The sequence below is a fragment of the Topomyia yanbarensis genome, chromosome 3 (genome assembly GCF_030247195.1).
Source record: "Topomyia yanbarensis strain Yona2022 chromosome 3, ASM3024719v1, whole genome shotgun sequence".
NCBI lineage: Eukaryota > Metazoa > Arthropoda > Insecta > Diptera > Culicidae > Topomyia > Topomyia yanbarensis.
Genome location: NC_080672.1, coordinates 53,585,243 through 53,610,320, shown reverse-complemented (window position 1 = coordinate 53,610,320; position 25,078 = coordinate 53,585,243). Strand labels below are relative to the sequence as shown.

Here is a 25,078-nt window from a genome sequence, read left to right as displayed (position 1 = left end):
CCTTTAAAATAATATTTGTCAACGCCAAGAGGAGCCCTCCTTAGCAATTAGGGCCTGCAACCCGAGGATGACGTTTATGAGGACTGGGTGCTGGGCGATTCCTTGTAAAGAAAAGGTCAACGCAAAATTGCAAAATAATCCAATGGATTCTTCCGGGCGAATTTGGATGTAAATGAACGAAGACACGGAATTCGTCTGGTGTGGCAACCCTAAGCAGGGTTTTTTTTCTTTCAATAATTACTTTCGATACTAATCCAGCGCTTTCGAAGATTGGATTCAATTCAATTCAATTCAATAAATCCAAAAAAATAGATTTCAAATTGGCGAAATTTGAAGACAACTTCATGACTTCTAATCAAACCATTTAATTGTTTAACCCTGACAAGTCTGATCATATTTTTGTTTCGATTATAGACATTTTAATCTTAAGTTCATTCGCTTCTTGATTAAGATTAGAAATTTTCCTATAACAAATCTCTATTCCTGTGTGCGGGGTTGCGATTCGAACCCAGGTGAGCTGCTTACATGACATTCAATGTACATATTCCGCTATACCCGCTCGAGCCTGATCTTGTTTCGATGCGAGAATTAGGTTGGTATAAACATAGTTGATATCAAATATGCAGTAGTTTAGAATTTTCTCTATTCTAGTTATCTCATACACAAGATATTTTTAATTGTATTCTCAAATAAATTTTTGTCGGAAAAGTATTTGTCAAAATTTTAGTTTCTGTTAAAAATCCGGGCCCCCTTCAAAACTCCGGGCCCGGGGGGAAACACCCCGGTCCCCCCCCCCCCTCTCGGCGGCCCTGGTTCTTATACGAACTTTCGTTTGTTCGTAATGATTCCGGAACCTATAGACGTGTACTAAACTGCCTCTGCGCAAAACTCTGCCGAAAATGTCATCATGTTCAAATAAAAGTACGTATAAATGTATGTTTTGTAGTTTTGTATTCAAAATCTATCATCATTCTCTGTTTGACGTCATCAGCCACAAGCACTTTACCACTATAGGTTCGATCATTCTACCTGCGAAAATCGCAGCGCACACTATGAACAGAAAAGAAAATGCCTGAAACTTGCGGCTCTGCGATGTTCTGCCTTCAGCAATTTAAGTTAACAAATTTATGAATAAAATAAAATAATTAGCAAAATTATTCGGACCTTTATTCCCTAGTTAAATAAGGGGCTTTGAATGGCCGTTTCTCGCTCTCTCTCTATATTTATCTTCCGAGTGCATGCGTTGATAGTTTGCAAAGATAGTGTTTAGGTAGACAATACAATTATCACGGTCTAGCATTTTCTTTATTTTATTTAGTTGTTCCCGCCAATTTTTCACTAAACAAAAATGGCGACTTGTGAGCGTCCAGGAACTTTTCGGAAGGGGTCGGGATAGGGATTGGGAATAGGGTAGGTTAGGAAGGGATGTAAAAATATTTACAACAGATGTCTCTGCCCTGTTGGGAATAAGAAAGGAGACGGTGGAGATACCCTTCGAGCGTCTCCATATTCTGTCTTCGTCGAGTGTTTCTTTTGTTTAACTGTTCTCTTCACAGAACTAAATCAGACTTTCGGTGGATTGGAGTGGCTCCCCCTTGGGTTGGTTTACTTGGTAGTAAAACCATCTCCAGTTGGATCCAGGATCCATGGGTAGTTGTTCGGGCACTCCATGCAGGTGAAGAGACGCAGTGTTTCACCAGGCAGTTCGCGGGTCGTCAGCGGGCAGGCATTCGGCAGGGAGCAGTAGGGTTGTCCCTTGACATCGCACTTTTCCTTCCATTCCTGGAAGTCACGCAGAGCGTTCAGCTCAGTTGGATTCTGCATCCACTGGATGACCTGCAGCATGGTAACGAAGAAGACGTCGTTGCGGAGAAGCATTTCTTCAATAAACTTGATCAGCTCTTCACGGTATTCTTTCTTAGATTTCAACCAGGAAGCGTGGAAGTGGAGACCCAGAGGCGCACGGTTGGTATTGTAGTGGCGATTGAAGTTGTGACGCAGAAGACGTCCGAATTGTTCTCCGGATTGTACGTTGGAGCAGGAATCTACCATATGACAACCGGGGAGGGATTCGTCGAAGGTTGGATCATCACGACGATCGAGCTCATTCATGACCATTTCCCAGACCGGGTGGCTACGGGATGGACAGTTGTGGGCATTACCATTGCACTTATGTGGCATGCGGAAGTATAGCGTGTAGGGCCAGATGGGAACACGTCCCAGAGAGGCGGTGATCGATGCATCATAGACGAAGAACTGGTCGGCCATCATTTCGAACTGTTTGTTGCCTCCGACACGTAGATAGGGAGCTCGAACACCGATGATTGAACCGTCGGTGATGTTGGCGAAGCGTTCTATAATCAGTCGAGCACCAGCCATTTCCGCTAGCCAGTCATCGTAGGTTCCCTGTGTCCAGTAGTTCGGGTCATCTTTGTGAGTTAGCGAGAAGACGGAGATCTCGTGTCCTTTGCGGTGCAGATCTTGCACGGCCGAGTAGTTGGTGTACTTGTGCGAAACGAAGAACGTACCACGGATCTGACAACCGTTCGGATTCTGGCGCTGTCCGTTGAAGATATCCTCGTACAGATCAATGTTATCGACGTTGGCGGCACCGTTGAAGGTGATGGTGATCATCTGGGGAACCTGTTGGGGTTCGATGTTTCCAGGGATTCGGGTACCGTCAGCAGAACAGAAACAATCCGGCAGTACGCACTGGTTGGTGTCGCAGTCCGGCGCACGGTTCGGGTCCAATTCAACGGCTGTGGATGAATGATTGTTAAACTGTAGTGAGCAAATTGGCTGCTTAAAACAAAGATGTCAAGTCGAACTTACTACACGCATTTTCGTCGGATTCATCCTTGCAGTCGGGTTTGCCGTTACAGAACAGCTCCTTATCGACGCACTCTCCGTTGCCGCAGGATAACTTGCCATCCGGGCAGATGGGTTCATCGGTTTTCAGGATCGGCAGAACCTTTCTTGGTTCTTTGTAAGTCGACGTCAGGTTGAAATTAGAAAAGCATTAGATACGTGGTAAAAATCTGGTTTTGTCGTCGCAATAAGGGGGGTGTGGGCGGTTGGAAACGTGTGAGCGTTGCTCGCACTAGATTGGGAGAAAGTTGTAGAACGTGTTGTAAATAGGTGTGTACGTGTGACGGGGTGTGAACGATTGGAACATTCGACTGGACGAAACGCGCTTGTTTGAAACTGGAATATAACAACCTGGGTGTTTTCATCATCAGAATTTGCTGAACCTAGCACTGCCTTCGGTGTTTTTGAGTGTCTAGTGTCGCTTTATGTGAATTAGTTTGACTTTAGAGTGTTACACGAATTTGTTGTTTTGTAATGTATAAACAGTAACTATAATTTATTTTGGTTTTTGTTTGTCTTTGTGTAGGAAAATCATGCGATAATTGATCAAACTTTGAGGTGCAATGATATTTAGAAAGCCATTCGGTTTAGATAATATGCTAACAGAGAGCTGAAAATGTGTGATTTGAAGTTCTCAAAGATGTGTAAGTTTTAGAACACCTAATTTTGCAAACATTCGAGTTTTTCACATACTTCTGTAACCCGAATCGAGGCACATGTAATCTTTTCATTTTTCAGAAAAGTTGTGTTATATTTAAAGCGTAAGTGTTCAGTGATCAGATATGTAATTTACAGACACATTCTACAAGTGGGTTAGTAGACAATGGAGATACTTTTATAGCGATGTGAGTTAATTTTCCTTCACCCGTTAGTTAAGGTTAGCCTAAAAATCCTACACTTAGAAGAAGATACAGTTAACAGGACGATGTTAGGTTATGTCAGTGTCACGTGTCTTCCTGTCGAAAAGCTAAAATGTATACTGAACCGTTCGTTGCCTACTGGGTTGTGCATTCCCGGTACCATTTTAAGCCTTGGACGATAGAGTAGCTCTTATATTTGTTCTAAAAAGTGCTAAAATCCCAAACCAACTCGCGTGTAGATAACTAATGGTAATGTATCGAGTGCAGATAGCGTTTCTCTCTTGTCAGAAAGAAACGTATGTACAAAGCGTGATCTCATTTTGGCAACACTGTTTTTTCCCTGGCCGAAAGTTGCTTGGTTTGGGGACTTACTTTCCTTCTTGTCACACGATTTGACCTTTGCTTTCCAATCGCAAGTTTGTTTTTCAATGTCGAACGCTAGACCGGATGGGCAAGTGATTTGCTTCAATCCGGCACGGGTACACCTATTTATTTTGCAACACGGGGCCGAAGATTTGTGTATTTTTTATTGGGGAATTTTTACAGTTTTTTTTATAGTTTTTGGTCAAGACGATGGAAGTACACAAAAAAAAGAAAGAATGGTTTTAGTGGTGACAGTTTGTATCCGGTGGACAGTCCCGGGATGGAAGCTTGAGAACCAGAACTCGGAATCATCCTTCCATCCACGGGCCAGCCCACCGTAGTGGACTTACTTCCTAGCTCATCGCAATTTTTAACATTCGTTTTCCAATCGCAGGTCTGACGGTAAACGTCAAAGTACAACCCGGTTGGGCAACGTACGCGTGCCAGTCTTGTGATGCCATTTTCACCAGCGTTATCGCACCTGCATCAACGAGCAATCGAAATATGTCAATCTATGAAATCTTCATTAACAAACAATCAATAAAATATCCTAACAAGTCGGACTTCCTACAGAGAACATCCGGTTCGGCAGGGGTTGCCTTCTGCTGAGCAAAGACATCCACTGCGAACCGGTTGTTCTAAACTATAGTGCTAAAATTCTTCAACCGAGGGGTACTAAGGCATCACAAAGAAACACATGGCACACACATGCACTACACGCTACACTTTTTGTTTCGTGTGAAGCGCGCGCGTGGTGGAAGGGGGAAAGCGTGCTTCCGGGACGGTGGTAATTATCACCTCACGACTTCACGGCAATCACCCTCGGTACTCAGACGGAAGTACTCATCCGCCGGTCGGTCTTTGCACAGCTCCTCGATGTTGTCCTCCTGGTCGCCATCATCGTCCTGTCGCTTCACGCGATATTCGGCACCAGCTGAAAAATAAGAGAGAGAGAGAGAGAGAGAGAGAGAGAGATAGAAAGCAATCAATGTTTATGTCTCGGGGTTGATTAGATAACACGAGACGGTTACGGCATTCGTGGTCTGCTTGCGCCGAGTATGCAAATGCGGTGTTGGGTAACCGTTATTGATTAACGTATGGGTTGGTTCTCGAAAGGTGCTTATTATGGAGTAGCGAAGTTTCCGATGCTGAGCTAGTTTAGGGTATGAAAGTTTAGTTAATGTTTAACAACTTTCATTTGCCATTACGTTATGGTAGAAGTAGGTGAAATGGGTAAAAGTTGGTTTTGATTACAAATGCTTCATATAAAGCAATTAAACGTCCCCGGTTAGGCTGCTTGTTCTAAAGAACAGGCCCGAAGCAAGGATTCGGCTTCGGGAGGGTCTTGAAAGTTCAATGCATAATGCATTTCGTTGACATTGGTTGACCGGCCAATTATTCACAGAAAATTGAATTTCGAAACGCTTTGGGAACAAATTCGATACTAATTGAAATGACTCCTTCAAGAACGATTTAGCAAGATGTAGTACCGTAAAAGTATTACGGCCAAGTATTGCGTGTAGCGAATATAGAAAGGAACGATAGACGAGCAGTATTCCAGCATCGAAACATAAGGTGGTGTTCTCACGAGAAACGCTAGCATGCAGCCAGTTGTAACATTTTGGTCGTTCTTTAAAGTTTGGATACTTTTCATTGTGTCAAGTCTACTTCGGAATTTGTCACCAACGATGGAGAGCGACTGAAGTGTTGCTACTGGTTGCAATTTGAAATTATTCGTAAAGGCACATGCTATAAGAGAAATCAGATACCAAAATTTATTTTTTTATATATATTTGTGACTACAAAATTTATGTCGTTAACCCTTTCATGCCCAACTTTATTCTAGTGCATGTAGGATTTTAAAACTATTTTTCCTTGAAAACGGTGGGGTCAAGAAACACGAAAAGCCATTTTTCATAAAGATAGGTGCTTCCTTCGCAGTGCTAGAAGCAGCTCAATTTCCAATTATCAATACAATTCTCCTATAATATTTACAATAGTCCACTTGTGTGGAAAACGTAGCCAAAGGCACTCTAAATTGATAAGTTTTGTCAGTTTTCAATAATATTGCAACATAACGAAGATATATAAAAAATTCATTTTTCGTCGTCAACGTAAACTGTCGCTGGCAGCACTGCTCCTATAGAATGTAATCAGACTAACTGCAATAACTTCAGTTCTAGAGCTGATCCTTGCAACAGTTAGTACTCAAATGAAAGACAATAGTCACATTTATTAGCCTTACTTATTTTTGTGAGCAAATCTTGCCTCAATCAAAAGTTATAGCTGTTTAAAAACGTTGTTGTCCACAAACAACATGGACATGAAAGGGTTAAATACGTGCAGCTTTTCACATTGCTACTGTATGCATAGCAACTCACTTAACTCGATTTTGTACCAATGGTTATTACTGATTTTTACAAGGTTTGTTTATTGTTTTGCGTATACTGTCCATTATAGTTCCTATATTCATAGTTAGGCTGAGACAAAAGCCAGAGAACTGACAGCTCTTATTTCAGAAATAAAATACTGGCATCTCATGCAAAAGCTCAAGCTATGTTGAATGTTTTCATTGTCAACGTCGTGAGCGTAAATCAAAACGATGGTAGATTCGGCAGTGTCTCCTCCTAACCACGGCTCACAGAAACGAGGTTTGCTACTCCGCGAATTGACAGTTTTCGGTGACGTCAGAGAAATCGTTGAGATAAACAAACGGATTTCTCTAAAGTTGTTAATTGACAATATTTGAGCTCTTACAGTGGAAAAAATAGTGTGCAATGGATTATTGATGTAAATTACGCCATAATTACACTAGACACAGTGGATAATCAGTGAATCTGTGTAACTATTAGCGAAACTCGGGAGTTTGGCTGCATGCCATAGAAAACATATCCCACCGTAATTTTCTGTTCACAGCAAAGGTTTTGGACATCGGCATAGCTTCCTTGTGATTTATCAGGCGTCGATCATTCGTTAGCAGCAAACAATGCAATGAATTTCATGTAATTGTTTTCGCCGACGATTTCTATGACGCGCACTCGTCAAATGTTTACACTCTAACGAGCTAGCCTAGTATACCTAGTATATGTAAGCCGTGCTCCTAACTATGAATATAGTAACTATATTATCCATTACACTGTTTTTTTTAATCCATCCATATAACACGACTCAACGCGTCAGTTTAACGCAGCTGCGTGTCTTATATTTATATTTATAGTATCCCACTATTAGTGTCTGTCAGATATTCTGCAATACCCGCAGCTTATTATTGCGCGTGGAGATTTTTTTCGTGACGGGGAGTAATTTTTACTCACCAACTGGCCTGTGTTGAGTCATACCACACTAAGTAACATTGTATCGATTTAGAGAGTTTAAAGTTTGAATCGCAGCATGTTTTACATTTGGCATATCGTGATTGCTGTTGTGTGTGTATACAATCCATTTCCCACTGTCCAGCAGTGCTTTTATGGAAGAAACTTTTTTTGCATCTATGTAATGGTATGATTGTTTTCATCGATAGATGTACACATGTTTGGCCCTGGAAATGAAAGGCGATAGCTCTATTGTACATCCAACGACCCCTTTTCAAGAATGCCTGTTCCTCCTCGTACATTCTGAGGCTGCCTTCATATACAATAAGCCCCACGAGAAAACATTCACGTATCAATTGGATATGTGCAATATATTCGCACTTCCAGAATGAAAAACAATATTTTTGATTCTGGCACGTATTTCCAATAAGGTAAAACATAATTGAAAAACAACACAAAACGATCTCACCGGCGTGTTGCCCTGAATTCGTTAATTGATGTACTTCGTAATTCATTCTGATTTTTTTACACAATCTTCTCAATATAATTAAAAGTCTAATAATTCAATTTTTGGTCTCTTGACTTAAATCTTAAATAGCGGGGAAATTAAATAGATCAAAAATGTTTTGGGGTGACCAGCTGCCGTTGTGCATGGTTCTCGCTTTGCAGGCAGGGTACGATCACCGTCGCCAGTGGGATAATCATATGTTCTTTCTGGGATGTCACCATACTCAGGGATAGCATAAGTGTTAGTGCATTGGGCCGGAGTCTCAAAGGTTGCGAGTTCAAATCTCGCCTCTGGGGAGAATTTTTGAAGTAGAATACTTCTAACGTTTCTATATGGGGGTCCCTTTTCAAAAATTTCCGCTGGGATATTTTCCCAGTGTTCAAACGCGACTAACTTCTGTTGTACTGATCGAAATCGCTATATTTTTGCACTATCTGGTCGGAAATATGTGCACGTATATTGCATTTGATTCCGTAAAATGTACGTCTATAGTCCACTTGTGTGGAAAACGTAGCCAAAGGCACTCTAAATTGATAAGTTTTGTCAGTTTTCAATAATATTGCAACATAACGAAGATATATAAAAAATTCATTTTTCGTCGTCAACGTAAACTGTCGCTGGCAGCACTGCTCCTATAGAATGTAATCAGACTAACTGCAATAACTTCAGTTCTAGAGCTGATTCTTGCAACAGTTAGTACTCAAATGAAAGACAATAGTCACATTTATTAGCCTTACTTATTTTTATGAGCAAATCTTGCTTCAATCAAAAGTTATAGCTGTTTAAAAACGTTGTTGTCCACAAACAACATGGACATGAAAGGGTTAAATACGTGCAGCTTTTCACATTGCTACTGTATGCATAGCAACCATAGCAACTCACTTAACTCGATTTTGTACCAATGGTTATTACTGATTTTTACAAGGTTTGTTTATTGTTTTGCCTATACTGTCCATTATAGTTCCTATATTCATAGTTAGGCTGAGACAAAAGCCAGAGAACTGACAGCTCTTATTTCAGAAATAAAATACTGGCATCTCATGCAAAAGCTCAAGCTATGTTGAATGTTTTCATTGTCAACGTCGTGAGCGTAAATCAAAACGATGGTAGATTCGGCAGTGTCTCCTCCTAACCACGGCTCACAGAAACGAGGCTTGCTACTCCGCGAATTGACAGTTTTCGGTGACGTTAGAGAAATCGTTGAGATAAACAAACGGATTTCTCTAAAGTTGTTAATTGACAATATTTGAGCTCTTACAGTGTGCAATGGATTATTGATGTAAATTACGCCATAATTACACTAGACACAGTGGATAATCAGTGAATCTGTGTAACTATTAGCGAAACTCGGGAGTTTGGCTGCATGCCATAGAAAACATATCCCACCGTAATTTTCTGTTCATAGCAAAGGTTTTGGACGTCGGCATAGCTTCCTTGTGATTTATCAGGCGTCGATCATTCGTTAGCAGCAAACAATATATTAATTTCATGCAATTGTTTTCGCCGACGATTTCTATGACGCGCGCTCGTCAAATGTTTACACTCTAACGAGCTAGCCTAGTATACCTAGTATAACATATACCGTGCTCCTAATTATGAATATAGTAACTATATTATCCATTACACTGTTTTTTATTCCATCCATATAACACGACTCAACGCGTCAGTTTAACGCAGCTGCGTGTCTTATATTTATATTTTCGGTATCCCACTATTAGTGTCTGTCAGATCTTCTGCAATACCCGCAGCTTACTATTGCGCAAGGAGATTTTTTTTCGTGACGGGGAGTAATTTTTTACTCACCAACTGGCCGGTGTTGAGTCATACCACACTAAGTAACATTGTATCGATTTAGAGAGTTTAAAGTTTGAATCGCAGCATATTTTACATTTGGCATGTCGTGATTGCTGTTGTGTGTGTGTATACAATCCATTTCCCCTCTGTCCAGCAGTGCTTTTATGGAAGAAACTTTTCTGCATCTATGTAATGGTATGATTATTTTCATCGATAGATGTACACATGTTTGGCCCTGGAAATGAAAGGCGATAGCTCTATTGTACATCCAACGACCCCTTTTCAAGAATGCCTGTTCCTCCTCGTACATTCTGAGGCTGCCTTCATATACAATAAGCCCCGCGAGAAAACATTCACGTATCAATTGGATATGTGCAATATATTCGCACTTCCCGAATAAAAAACAATATTTTTGATTCTGGCACGTATTTCCAATATGGTAAAACATATAATTGAAGAACAACATAAAACGATCTCACCGGCGTGTTGCCCTGAATTCGTTAATTGATGTACTTCGTAATTCATTCTGATTTTTTTTACACAATCTTCTCAATATAATTAAAAGTCTAATAATTCAATTTTTGGTCTCTTGACTTAAATCTTAAATAGCGGGGAAATTAAATAGATCAAAAATGTTTTGGGTGACCAGCTGCCGTTGTGCATGATTCTCGCTTTGCAGGCAGGGTACGATCACCGTCGCCAGTGGGATAATCATATGTTCTTTCTGGGATGTCACCATACTCAGGGATAGCATAAGTGTTAGTGCATTGGGCCGGAGTCTCAAAGGTTGCGAGTTCAAATCTCGCCTCTGGGGAGAATTTTTGAAGTAGAATACTTCTAACGTTTCTATATGGGGGTCCCTTTTCAAAAATTTCCGCTGGGATATTTTCCCAAACGCGACTAACTTCTGTTGTACTGATCGAAATCGCTATATTTTTGCACTATCTGGTCGGCAATATGTGCACGTATATTGCATTTGAGTCCGTAAAATGTACGTCTATTATAGATAACGAAAATAATGTATTTTGTTAAGGTGGTAATTATCTGCGCTGATTGGTCCATACAATTCAGTCAAGCAGCGAGCGTAGCTAGGAACTTCGCCAGGTATAAAAACGGCACATAAGCGAAAATTCGTCAGTTTGCTTTCTGACCTCGTAGCAGCTGCAACGTTTTGTGTCAGCTCAAACTCCGGTTGGAATATATTCAATGACTGTCACCAGTCATCATTCCATCCAATGATGCACAGGCGTGGCGTGCATACAATGATCAGCACACATCGCAGAAAAAGCAGATCGCTCTTTTTTCGGAGTTCAATACGCGGATTGCAAGTGTGCGCGTGCGAAGGGGTGGTTGAGTGCGAAAGACCCCGCTCTCTTGCTCTTTAAATTATGCGTGGCGGGCTCAGATAAATTCATCATGTGGTTAATTTTCTTTTGGTAAGCGGTAGTACCATTGACGATGACGATTTTAATAGCATTGGTTGTTGTGTTGTGTGAAGGAGATGATGTTGGCTTATTGGATACTGATATAATATGTTTCTGCCGTTGATTTGATACTCCGGGCAAACTGGGACAACTTTTTACATATCATCTATGTATATGCTGCTGTAAACACAGTTTAATTGTATAACTGCTGCATGTATGACGGGATTTGTACATCCACATTAAGACCGGTTTATTTTATGTTCATATAAATGATTTTACTTATTTCGCAGTTCAACTAGTGAAATGTTCCATTAAAAGTAATGTCTTGGCACCAGCGATACTAGATTTACAGACATGTCGGAATTTTACAGACTTTTGATAGCCTCCTACAGACGTAGTTAGAAATCTACAGACTTTTTAAAGAGTAATAGTATTTAGCAAAATTGTACTAGAATAACTGTATTCGACTACGAGTGATTCCTTCATTAATAGTATTCTAATTTCAAACCATTTTTAAATTAATATTCTAGTGTAACTAGGATTTACACAACCATCTAGAGACATTTGCAGGCATTTTAATTATTCCTCTACAGAAATTTCATAAAAACATGTAGCATCGCTGCCTCGCACTACATTCGTTGTTGGTTATAATCATACGTGGCAATTGCAGGGTTATTGCGAAAACTTCATGCTAAGAAACCTGCTTGGTGAAAGTTTGAACATATTATGTAAAGGGCATTCGCCTCTCTAATGCTGACATTGCACACGCAAATGCCCTTCTGCTGGCTCTTAACTGTAGAGTAAGTACAATTTACAGTAAGTCCAAAAACTATTTGTTTTCCGATTTGGCCCTTAGTTTACTTTATTTGTACATACCATACTTTAAAGTGGCCTATTTCTAAAAATATTCAGCAAGACGAATGCATTTTGATCCCACTATACATATGTGTAATGAAATATTCAATAATCAGGGCCAGTGGGTAATGTGAGTAGTAAAGGTAGTACTATCAACTTGTAAATAATCGAGTTGGTAATTACCCACTCGAAACTATGGAACAAACCCAACATTTGAATTTTGCCATGTATGTGTCTCGGGTGCACGTTTGAAATTTTCGAGGTATGACCAAGATTCCATTTGCACAAACGCGTCGCGAGTAATTTATGTGAATGTAATGCAAGCGTATGTAGAGGTAGATGGGGTAAAATACACCCCTAAGAAAATATAATCATAACTTAGCTATAGACCATCAATTGGGAGAATTTAATTAATGATATCATTTAGCCAACATTTTACTCTGAAATCACAATCGCTGTGCAAAATATTCAGGGACATGAAAAATATTCAATTTTTCAAAATCATTATAAATTGCTCTTTGAAAAATGGGCAGGGCAAAACGCACCTGTGCAGGGGGACAATACATCATAACAAATAACGAAATAGCTGGCTTTTAATGCAGAAGATAGCAAAAATTGCAACATTCGAATTAACAGCTTAAGTGTATTCTACTTCACTTCGGTTATGTCTCTGATATTACCTACCCATTTTTTCACCTCTCGGCGTTGTCCACACTCCCTCCCCTGTCTATGATACCCAGAAGTAGGAATTCGCCACCGCTCCCCTCCCCTGAATATCTTCCCGGCATTGAGTCACTTTAAACAAAAAAGTATATTATTCAATTGGCTTAATCAGCATGAGTTCAATGTTATCTTTATGTGATAATCTTTTGAAATGCTTGGCGAATGGGTTTGGAAGGGAAGGGGGGAGGGCTTAGCAGAGTGAGAGTGGAGGATGCTATGTAAGGATGTAAGGGTAAGAGGGGGGTGGGGGTGATGCAACACTCAACTGCTTATTATACCTTCCATTTGAGACTTAGTTTGAGAAAATCCGTTTAGTCATCACCGAAGAACCAATATGACTTTAATTGTCGAATATTTCCGAATTACTGCAACTTGCGTTTGAAATCAAGTTTATAAAAATCGGTCAAGAATTCGTTGGAAAATATGTGGGACATTATCTTAGGACCTGGCGAGTTCCCCGGGGATACTATCAATAGGTACCCAATGTGGTTGTCGTGATGCTTGGAAGCCATTTTGTGTCTGCTAAATATTGGAAATATTTAGCAGACACAAAGTGGCTTTCAAGTGTCACGACAATGGCGCCGGTGACGCTTCCACAAAATAAGTATATTTTTTCAGAGATTACTTCGTTATGGAATTGATATTACGAAAATGCGTAGAGGTACACTGACAAATTAGAGAGAATTATTATCAACAGTAATTTGGTTGAAGAAAAGATTGGCAAAAGAAATATAGATAAGCCATTCTGTGTTATAAATTTGAGGCGAGCGTCGGACCGCCTGCCAATATTTAGCAGACACAAAATGGCTTCCAAGTGTCACGACAGTGATCAAAGCTACTTTGATTGGACATTAGTGATCTAGTAATGTTGCATCCATTTTAAAATGTATCACATCGTTCGGTCATCATGGTGTTACCAGTTTACCAGTTACTAGAACTGCAAAAGATGTGGAATTGTTTGAAGCTATTCCATAAAAACGATTATATAGTCAATATCTATATAGTTCTATTAAAAGTTTACTATAACAATTCCAAAGGAAGTAGAGCAATAAATTAGTCATCAAAGTTCAGTAAAACAAATCGATTAACATTATTGTAATGCCCTAATTTAAAAAAATCTAAAATGTAAAATGCGAAAATTGGCACCTTCAAGCAATAATGGTATCGTGTCTTTTCAAATAAACAGACTGAATTAAGGTTCGCAGTATCGACCCTTTTTGGCGAGAACCGGTACTACGGTACTGAAGCTCCCAGTACCGGTAAAGTACCGGTACTCGAATATTTTTTTTAAAAATTCGAAATAAGCTTCAAAGTGAAATTGAATGCTCAAAATGATGACCTTATTCTCAGATGATTGATTTGTGCTGATCAAAAAAGTATGTTTATTGTTTTCAATTGCTTCGGAATAGCATGACTCATCCCAACAGAAAATATTTTTCGTATGCGGTACCTTCTTTTATTTCGAAATCTAGGTCACTTTGAAATCAATAACTGCTAAGCGGTGCGACATTTGTCGACTTCAACAGATGGTAAATGTAAGAAACACTATTAACAACAGTAAATCAAAGCGAGAACAGTAAATCAAAGCGAGAAAGGCAGCAGGTTATTCGCATTTCCTCTCTTGATTTTCTGTAAATTGGTTTCGACCTGCATACCAAGGGTCCTTGCTTTCCTGTAAACTATGGAGTTTTGCTGAATTTTCCGATCACCAATAATTACAAAATGGCTCCATTTGGAGTAGTTCATCAAGTCTAAAATTATTAGCTACTATATCGCTGTTCGTTCTTTTATAAATAAAGGTTAAAGAGCAAATCAAAGACATGACTTAGACCATAGTCTTATTACGCGCCACCCAGTGAATAATGAAACCTATCAAAATGTCGCTAATAAAAAAATTCAAGGCAAATTTTTACGTCTCTTACGCTAGATGTGAATATATTGAAATTTAGTACAAGATCGTCTAAATTTAATTTCAACAATTTCAACAAAATAAAGCAGGAATTTAAACATACCGTTCAGTACAACGGGAGCTAGTAATGTTTAACTTTTAGAAGGTAATTAATATAATTAAAAGTCATCTTGCAGACCGATACTTTCAAACAGGTTCCCCTAGAGAGTACACTTATTTTTCAGAAAAAAATTGTATGGTACCGAAAATACCGGTACCGGTTTTGTTCAGTACCGATATTACGGTACCAAAAATGGGTCGGTATTCCCTGGATTTTCATGCAAAATCTCACGATAATATTGGAAGGTTCGGACTACTGCACTGAAAATCCAATGCTTTGCCGAAATATTTGCCATGCCGTAGGCTAATATAATGCGGTCGAGTAAGGAATTGAATTGATATTGAAATTGCCCAGCTTTTTTCATAAAAATTCTAAAATAATCTACTTCACAAACTGTATTATCAAATTCTCGTCGTTATAGATTCTCAAAATGATTCGAGGGATGAGATCTGTCAAAGTGAATTGTATGTTTATTTTACGTTATTGGAGAATCAAACGAGCTCAATTCCGCAAAATAAAATGGTTAGCAAACAAAACATGTTCAGTTTGTTCTACACTTCGTAGTGTCCATGGGCCTTCTAACAAGATTTGATACGCAACCAACGTTTATAGTTAATATAAGCTTCTATCAATTATGACCCATTATATCAACACAATAGGTATTTTCCAAGCAACATGTGAACATTGCATATGCATTATTAATTTTTCCCACCAATTTTCCTGGTCGCATTTTCTTGTCTGACCATGACCAACCAAAGGAACGAACATAGGTGTACCTACCTACTTTTAATATTTTTTGCCGACTATGTATGCTGTTGATAATCGTAAGGCCGTCCACAGGAAACAGTCATCATTGTACTGCATGGTTGTGCGAATTCGAGTCTGTTCAGTTATTGCCAGACGATGGACAGTAAAATCATTTTAGACAAATAGATATCTATGCATCCCTCTTTATTTGCATAGTTCGAAGCTCAAGATTCAACAACACAGATGCTGAAGTATTAATTCGAAGACGCCACAATTGTAAATTGCGGAAATCACTCAGTTTTTACTCGTCGTAAACCTAAGCCATTAATCAAAAGTTGTATATACTACTCCAGGCAATTCTCCTGAAGATCATCTCAACTGGAGTGCCTTATGGACAAGGCTCCATGTCGCGTCGAACATCACCGCGGGCTCGGAAGAGATTTACAACAGATCTGCACTTCCAAGGTCCAAGACACTTGCGCTGTATAACCCGAGACGATTCAGTTTACTGTATAGGAACCGGTAAGCGATCGAGTAACTACACACGTACGTCTGCTTGCATCTACATATACGATCAATCCTTTGATTGATGTCTGATGTCATAGCCTTTCACAAACCGAACCGGTTGGGTAAGTGACGGAAAGGGAATGCTCGCGACGTACTTATAATACTTGGTTGGTGATCGATGACTGTACCTGTAGGCGCTAGGAACTTCAAGCTCCAGAAAATGAGTTGAGGCTCTTTTTAAGGATCGAACGACCTCCGTTGCCGAGGGGAAAGCTGTTTGGTAAAGGACCAAGCACTTGTGAACTTTGCAGCAAATGTTCGTGTTTTAGGTTGGCATGAAATTACTGGTGAGAGATTGCGGGAAAAGGAGATGGTGTAGAACGAAACTGGTTTCGATTCACGACTCGCGTCGTCGCCATCATTGCAGCCAAAACTGCAAAACGCAGCTAAAAATGAAAGCAAATAGAGACGGGAGTTACAGGTGGAGGTGATTGTAGTGGTCGTAGACCCTCGAGTAATTTGCAATGGACTGTGCCGTAAAAGTGCGGTTTTTGGACTGACTGAGGTTGACTAGTTGAGTGGTGTTTGCTGATTGAGAAATCGTTGCGGTCATGTCATTGCAGCAACATTTCTTTACGTCGTTTTATATCGTAAATATCAGACTAATTGTTTCAACGTTGTCTAAAAAGCAACATCTGCTTCTGACTGAACTTCTAATGGTTGAGCTCGAAAATACATTTCGCGAGAACATACGACGCCACATATTTTTTTTAGAATATTGCAAAAACACACATGCAAGCAAGGTAAATATAAATTTGCCCCACGTATGTCTTTTGTTATCGTCTGTTAAATTGTTGGCGAAGATTGAAATTCAATCAGTAGTATTCTAATAATGCTTTGAATATCTTGTTTCTTGATTAGTGAGGGTTGTCATTTGCCACATTTTTCGGGTTAGGAAAATCTCTTATGAAAAGCTTCTAACCCTATTTGCGGTTTTGGGAAGATTGTATAGAAATTGGCGAAAAAACAGGTTTTTTTTCGTTTTCAATGTTCAAGCCTGATTTTTTTTCGTTTTCATGAACAACTTCGAAATCCGTTTTGATATCACTTAATCCCATTGCAGATTTTAGAGCAAATGCAATGAAAAGGCGTTTCGAAATATTTTTCAATAAGAACAATCTCGCAACCAGTAAATTGTTTGACTGAGATACTTCCGTGACTAGTTTGTATTGGTCGATGATGATCATTTTTTCATTTTTGTGTGCCCCGTTGTTACCTACAAGTTTTGATTCTATTGTTAATTCAAAATAATGAACACTCTCGGCGGCCGGCTGCCCAGAGTTTGGAAAGAATCAAAAACTAAACAATATCTTATTCGAGCGATCATGTTCTCGAAGACTAACTAAACTACTACCTAGTGCTTTGCAGGTCGCATCGCTTGCTTGGAGCCCATTCCCTTCCAAACCACTAACTCCTCGACACCTATGGAAGAGTCTGATGAACCTTCTGTATAAGATTCCGCATTTTATTCAAACGATCGCCGGGTAAAATCAGCACCGACACGATAGAAACCACGAATAAATTCGTCGCGTGATTGAATATTATTAAAAAATATAAGCAGTGCTCCTTATAGCCAGCTATCCGGAGTTCAAGTTGCTCATTATGCTAATCATATTAATACAACAAATGATAAATTTCCCATTTTGGGCAGCCGGCTGCCCAGAGCAATTATTACATGATAACGCTATTGACACATTTACTAACATCTCTCCCCTTCCCGTGATACATGTGGAGATGCAGAAGACACCTCGGTCTCTAGTAGCAACATGTATCGGACTAACATTCCTTCCTTTCCCAGAAGATCTGCATTCGGACGTAGCCGGCGTCGATATTGATCAGCATGCAGGGATCAGAATAGATTGTACAATGTGGCTCATCATGTTATTCCCAAGCATGTTGTTCCAATGAACATTTTGCAACCTAATTTTGTTCTGGTCAATACCGGAGTAGCAACTACGGGCGATCGCTTATGCTTATGCTTTTATGCTTATTTTTAATTCAAAATAATGAACAACCGAGACAGTCGAAATCAAAGACACACAATATTCGCTTCCTTTTTCAACTGTGAAAGTTCGAAACATAATTAATGTATTATTATAGAATCCTTCACACGCATTTTACCGCGACGAGCGGAGATTTTTTTTCCGCGATAATGGAAAATTTATAGCGCTACCCGCCTCAAGGTTATTCGCGCTGATTTCCCTGATTTCGCTTTCATCCATACTGTTATTACTACTGTTATCTTGAAGATCACGGTCGATTTGATTAGCTTCTTTGATTTTCAACTACGGTTCTGGAGCCTTCCTTCTTCTTGTACGCAGGGCCGGCAGAATACTTTTTTCCCGAGTGGATAGTAAGATTCGGAGTAATTTCTACTCGCATTGATGAAAGTTTAGACGTGGCGCGTGTAAGTGAAAATAAAAACTCCCTGATAATAGCTTGTATTCATTTGGAAACACCTTTTGTTAACAGACTGTATCACCGACGGCTTAGCGAAAATGTGTTTATTGATACTACCTATAACATTTGTACAGCTAAGTATCAATCACTCCATTGTTTTCAGTTTCGTTACATTCCCTACGCTAGAACCTTCTTTAGTGGCTATTAAAGTCCGCATGATAATATTGGCTAATGGGAAGGTAGCTCCGACGACCGACAGAGAACGATTTGAATATTTCTCCGATCACAAAAATAATGCCGATAAGTCTCCTTTTCAATACAAACCATATCCATCATCCAGCCCTTGGACGGTCTACTTCCGGACCATATCGCGTGATCCAACTAAACAACACTCGGGCGTGTACGAATAAGTATTTGTATACGTACCCGTCCGGGAAGTAGAGATTGATGGTGTAGTCTCAGGGAGGGGCCCTAATTGCCAAATATGGGATTGGCTCCTTCCAAAACCCTTCGCTTTACTAGGTGAAAATTCTGGTTTGCAAGCAATTGCGTTAAGCAACAATCGAGGAGTATAAGAAAACAATTTATTTTCCATTGGCCTCATTTCGAGCCTTTCGCCGGATCTGTTCTTCCAAATATTGTTCTTTCGAACGGGGCTCGTCTAGCTGTTCGCCTTTGTGTTCATGAACTACCGACGTTGTAAATAATAGGGTTATATAGCTACCCATTGTAGAAACAAGGCACGGAGCACTAATTTCTACGCTTACTAAAGAGCGACATTCTGACAATCCCATTCAGGAAACATCTTGTAATGTGCCTATAAATTTCCTCTCCGGAGTTTCCTCGTAAACGCCTGAAAGTGTCCCTTGATGGGTGCTATTACGAAACCGAAGTGAGTGCGTCACTTCCATTATTTTCACGATTACATAATGTATTTACATAATAGAAAACCTGGTTAATTTTCGACGCAACTCTTCCACAATTTAAAAATTATTCGTCAGAGCCGCGAAAACACTATGTAGGAGCGTTTTAGGGATCAAATTATGCTATTATTTCAATCGGATTAGCCTTTGTTCGGTGCCAGGTATTGAAGTTGTCGCTTGTCAAATCCGAATCAAAGGCAAAGACTTATTGATATTGTTTCCGTACTCATCGCACCTCCGCGGGTTCTAGGCGATTTTAACTTCCACTGTATGTCATGGGCTTGTCTTCACGATGATAACCGATCTATCTTAATGAATGATATTCGCGACAATTTCAATATGACCGTCTTGACTACGATGAAGATGACACGAACGCCAATTCCACCAACTCGGTCTAGCGCGTTGGATTTATCATTGTACTCGACCTCGCTACATTTGGTGTGCCCGCGTCCACTATATCCGAAACAATCGAATCAACACAAGAAATTCCTCCGGTGGAAGCGTACAACGTTTTGACTGGCATGATTCAGACGAAACGAAAAATCGTACCAGATTGCCAGATACTAATATTAGTTTGAGTTCTTTCACATAGCTTCAATCCGGGAAATGAGAAGGCGGATACTTAGGCATTAGAAGGAGATATTTATGAAAGATCGCGTAACTTCAACGAATTTTTCAGTATATCTTGTCAGAGGACGCCTGAGAATTTATCAAATTTCGTGAATTCCTTTGAGTGATATATCGGTTCATGTCCAATCATGGTACGTTGAGTGCGCATCTTCGGAGCATTGGGTTCGGGGAGAACGGTCTCGGCGCTTGTGGTGACGGTTATCGCAACATTCAACATGTTGTCTGGTCGTGCGCATAGTGTTCTAGCGTCAGTTATCCGATCCTGTCATACACATATTTTTAAAAACCCGATAAATATACGAATTTAGTTATCTATTCTCTTTTGGTTGACATGCTAACATGGACATGGAAATCTGATCCCAAGAGTTCCCGGCGGATCCAAGGAGGCCAGTTGGCGATCCGGTTCATGAGGGTAATTTTCTGTTTGTCAAAAAACTGCAAGTTTGAAGGGCGAACACGAAATTATTGCGACACATTCAACAGGGCATAACTTTTTTATCATTGGGTAAAAATCAACCAAATTTTGCACACTTTCTCATTGATGTGTATTGTTTACATGCTGTCAAACTCGAAGTCGTGTTTTTCGATTCAACGAAAACGGAGGTGAACCAGAGAGAAAACAAATTCTTTCCAAACACCTGGAATTTCCCGACCTGTCGCACCGGCAGTTGGGAAAAATGTTGAACATTCACCATTCAACCGTCTCCAGAGTGTTGAAGCGGTTCCAGGAGCGGTTGACGTTGGACCACGGCAAAGGAGCTGGAAGAAAACCGGGACCGGAGAACAAAAAGACGGAGGGAAAGGTGAAGCGGATGATTAAAGCAAAACCCAACGTCTCAAGCCGTGATTTGGCTAAAAAGATCGGCATGTCGCAGAGCTACGTCCAGAATGCAAAGAAGAGAGCTGGACTACATACATACAAGGTACAGAACTTCCCAAACCGCGATGAGCGGCAACAATCGACGGCTAAAACTCGGGCTCGGAAGCTCTACGAGAAGATGCTGACAAAATATGGCTGCTGTGTGATGGACGACGAAACGTATATAAAAGCCGATTTTAAGCAAATTCCGGGGTTGGAGTTTTTCACCGGCAAGAGCAAGTTCTATGTGGACGACAAATTTAAGAAGAAGAAAATGTCGAAGTTCGCCTCCAAATATCTCATTTGGCAGGCCATCTGCTCTTGCGGACGGAGGAGTGAGCCTTTCGTGACAAAGGGCGCAGTAAATGGTGAGATCTACAAATCTACAAAGTGCCTCGAGAAGCGCCTTTTGCCGTTCTTGCAGCAGCACGACGAAGCTTCGCTATTTTGGCCAGATTTGGCATCATGCCACTATTCCAAAAGTGTCTATTTTGTTCCAAAGGACATGAATCCGCCAAACTGTCCGGAGCTGCGCCCGGTGGAGCAGTACTGGGCAATGATGAAGCGGGAACTTCGGAAGAGCAAGAAGACAGTCAAAGACGAGAATGACATGTTAAGAAAATGGAAAAAAAACTGAGAAACTGGTACCGGATGACACTGTAAAGACTTTGATGGAGGGCATCAAGCGAAAATGCGTTCAATTTTACACTCAAGGCTCCATCGATTAACTTTTCTTTTGATTTTTGAAGTAAATATATGTATAAAACTACCCCAAAATTAGGAGCTTTATGGTTAAGGTGCATAGAGCACCATGTTCCGCAATTACAAAGAAAGGAATGAAGCGGTTAAGTCGCATTTTCACCACTGGAACACCGTTTGCAATGACGGGGAAAAGATCCCTCCAAGAATCGTTTGAAACGGAAACCAGTTCACTGTATTCCGGCATGAATCTGTAAATTTCGCTATTCGGTGACATATCGTGCAGTCGAACCTCGACTGTATCATTCTCCAGATACACTAGGATCTCGATCTTTGCGCTATCATGTTCAACAAAATGTTACATGTTGTTCATGTAGATAATGTTACCTAATTGGACTCGTGGAATAGTATTTGCATCACATTCCACATGTTGGAACCGAATAAGGCGAAACATTTTGTAATAGACAATACACATTTTTCTTTCAACAAGCACTTCCTGCAGAGTATTTGCTGTAACGACAAAACATGCTGTAAAAGAATGAAAACTTTCAATAATTGCACAAATTTTGGAACTTTGCGAGAATAATGCTACAAAAAATCAACCGATTGAGTAGCTAGGCGCCAATCTGCGTCAGGACGTAATGAAGCAAATATCGGACAATCTGGCGTGAGTGTTACCAATAAAATTGGAGGCTTTTAAACAATCGAACTGAACCATAAAGCAAAACATTATGAACAAGACACGAGCCAGAAAGCTGTATAACCTCGATTTTAGCAAATTCAACGAATGCATCCTTATGGACAGTGAAATGTATGTTTGTGTTGCCAGAAGATGTCTCCTAGAACTATAAATTTATTTTTGGGGGACTTTTCCGTTAAGCTGACTATCTGGCAGGGAATGTGCAGCTGTTGCCAGAAGACAATTGTACATAGACGATTGCCGGAAAAACGTGTATTGACGTTCAAGGTTTGGTTAGATTTATTGAGGCTGATATTACTGTAAGAATGCGTAACATTTGTTCCGCGATAACGACAAAGATACCATTGAGAAAGGAATGAACCTCCCAAACTGACCGGAATTCCGCTCAATCTAACTATATTTGAGTTTCATCAAACTCAAGCAAAACTCAAGAGGAGTGCAAAATGGTCAGATACTGAAAAAAGCAGTGTAGAAGGTGATAAACACGTAAAGTAAGGTTCAAATTTTCGAGGAGAATTAACATCGTGAATCCCAGATCTGATGCTTAAACTACAATAAATAGACAACATTTTCTTCTAATAATAGATTTTGAGATAAAGCGGTCCGATTCTGTATTGGCAGGGTTATACGTACAAGGTTCAAAACTTTTCTTTCAAATCACGATGAACGTCAGTAAATTGTTGTCAAAACACGTGCTAGCAAGTTCTATGTGAAGATGCTGGCCAGATATAGTTGGTGCATTATGGATGACGAATCATACGTCAAAGCTGATTTCTAGCAAATACCAGGACAGAAGTTTTCCACCGAAAATGACAAGTTTGAAGGGGAGGAAACAAACGTCAAAATTTGTCTCGAAATATTTCATTTGGCAGGCAATCTGCACCTGTGGAAAGCGAAATAAAATGTACTACAGAAAATGTACTATCAACAGTAAAATTTACAAAACGGAATGACGCACAGTAAACTATGCTGAAGACATGTATAAAATTTTCCTACAAATTTGGTTTCCATTCGATATATTAAAGAGATTTGACGGTAAATTTATTATGTTACAATAATTTCCTGTTCACCCCTTATTGTGGTTTTGTTTGTCTCTAAAATTCGAAACTCAGTTTAAAGAGCACTACTTCTCAATATAATGGAATGATGGAAATCCAGAAGCTTCGATAGAAACAATCACAACACCCGTTAACTCAATCCAAACTAGTTTAACTAGAATGTTTACGCCGCAGTACATAATAAGAGAAAATTATCATAAGTTGCAACCAAAAAAGGCAAGATCAAGTACTTAGCAGATCGTTCTAACGAGGTGCAGCAGTCTCAATGGCGCACCTTTGGAACCCCCATAGCTTGACACTTAGACTCGAACATATGCACATAAACTCGCACCGCATCCCGCGAGCCAAAGCAACTGGGGAGTGTGATAGCAAACAAAAGTGAAACCAGATCCGCTGCCACACCGCACCGCAGCTAATGTTGAGCTAAAAGTTATGCAAATACTTGCACTCCGAAACCACAGCTGGGTTGGGCTAGGTCGGACTGGGGCCGGGGCCGTGTGGTTTGGACAAAAACTGGTTTAAGTTTTTATGCTGCTTCACATTTTCGCCACCTGTAGCGACTTGCTAGCAAGCGTGTCTCGCCCAGGGATATGTTTCTTCATTTTCCAGTCAGTCTCCGCTCCCTCTCCCCATCCGGACAGGGGGGGTTACCCATTCCGTAACAATCTGCGCCGTGTATCCGAATGAGAAATGCAAATGGGATATTATATCATCGCTGGTTCACTTTTACCACATTATCACCATCATCATCGGTGATGGGACGGCGGCTTCGATTGGTTCGACGGCACAATCGGAATGGATATTAGAAACTTAAGACAAACAGTTTCGTAAGGCGGAATCTGATTATCACCAGTTCGGTTCATCATGTAATTAAAACACACATTCGATTTTCTGCTCGCTCGGAGGCAATCGCCTTTCACTTCCCACTTTAGTTTGTCACCCGTTGATTTACATTTCTGTTTCGCCTAAGCACTTCCTTAAAGTATGAGATAAATTTTTCTTACCGACAGTCACCACTAAGCACAGAAACCCAATCAATTTTATCACATTCGCCATTTCAAGGCTACTGCACTCTGGCACTCCTTACGACGAACTGTTTTTTTTTACTAGTGCGCACACACACACTCGGCCAGGGAGCGCACTTCTAGCGCAAATCACACACTCTCCTGCAGCCTGTTCCCAGGAACTGCTCAGCTGCCCACGGAAATCAAACGAAGCGATCGAGATGTGGGATCACACTCTAGCAGGACGGTTCGAATGTCCAACAGTACTAAAAGCTTTTCGGCCCGGCCAACAACTATTTATATATAGGCGTACGCGTTTTGCAGTGGCGGGTGCGCACCTAGCTACCACTCAGAGCCTCCGCGCCTTCGGAGTCGGGGATGCAAAACCCCCCACTGTAAGGAACTCTTGAATTCTCTCCCGGAGCTCACTCTCCGGAGCGACGCGAGTGTTTTTGCGCGGGTGGTGGCGATGACGGTGGGGGTCTTTCGCGATCATTCCATCATTTTTAACCTGAAACTAAATAGTTGGTGGTGATCGAGGAGGTTCGAGAACTTTTAGTACTGCACGGATCTGATCGGAATGTTTTCGATCATTCTGTCAAATGAAAACCGACAATTGATCAGGTTTTACTACCTAAAGCATAAGCGATTTTTAATAATAGTTTTTAATAAATGTAGTGAAGACTTTCATTTTTCCATTACTGAGCTCCGCACGTTGAGAACCATGGCATGCCAAAAGTGGTGGCATTCGCCGGCATCGAATGGAACTGCTTTCA

At 40.4% G+C, this 25,078-nt stretch overlaps 1 protein-coding gene across 2 annotated transcripts; it reads right to left on the bottom strand.

Moving 5' to 3' along the window:
- Nucleotides 1–934: 934 nt before the first annotated feature.
- LOC131688432 (chitin deacetylase 1) lies at nt 935–24,571 on the bottom strand. 2 transcript variants are annotated; one of them, XM_058972651.1, is made up of 5 exons: nt 24,303–24,571; nt 4,890–5,025; nt 4,442–4,572; nt 2,833–2,982; nt 935–2,759 (listed from the first exon to the last, which is right to left on the bottom strand). In XM_058972651.1, exons 1-5 carry the CDS (start codon nt 24,352–24,354, stop codon nt 1,606–1,608), a joined length of 1,623 nt encoding a protein of 540 aa, XP_058828634.1. In that variant the 5' UTR covers nt 24,355–24,571; the 3' UTR covers nt 935–1,605. The 2 variants fall into 2 exon arrangements, with proteins under 2 accessions (XP_058828634.1, XP_058828635.1); XM_058972652.1 differs by lacking the exon at nt 4,442–4,572 and adding an exon at nt 4,101–4,213.
- Nucleotides 24,572–25,078: the final 507 nt, after the last annotated feature.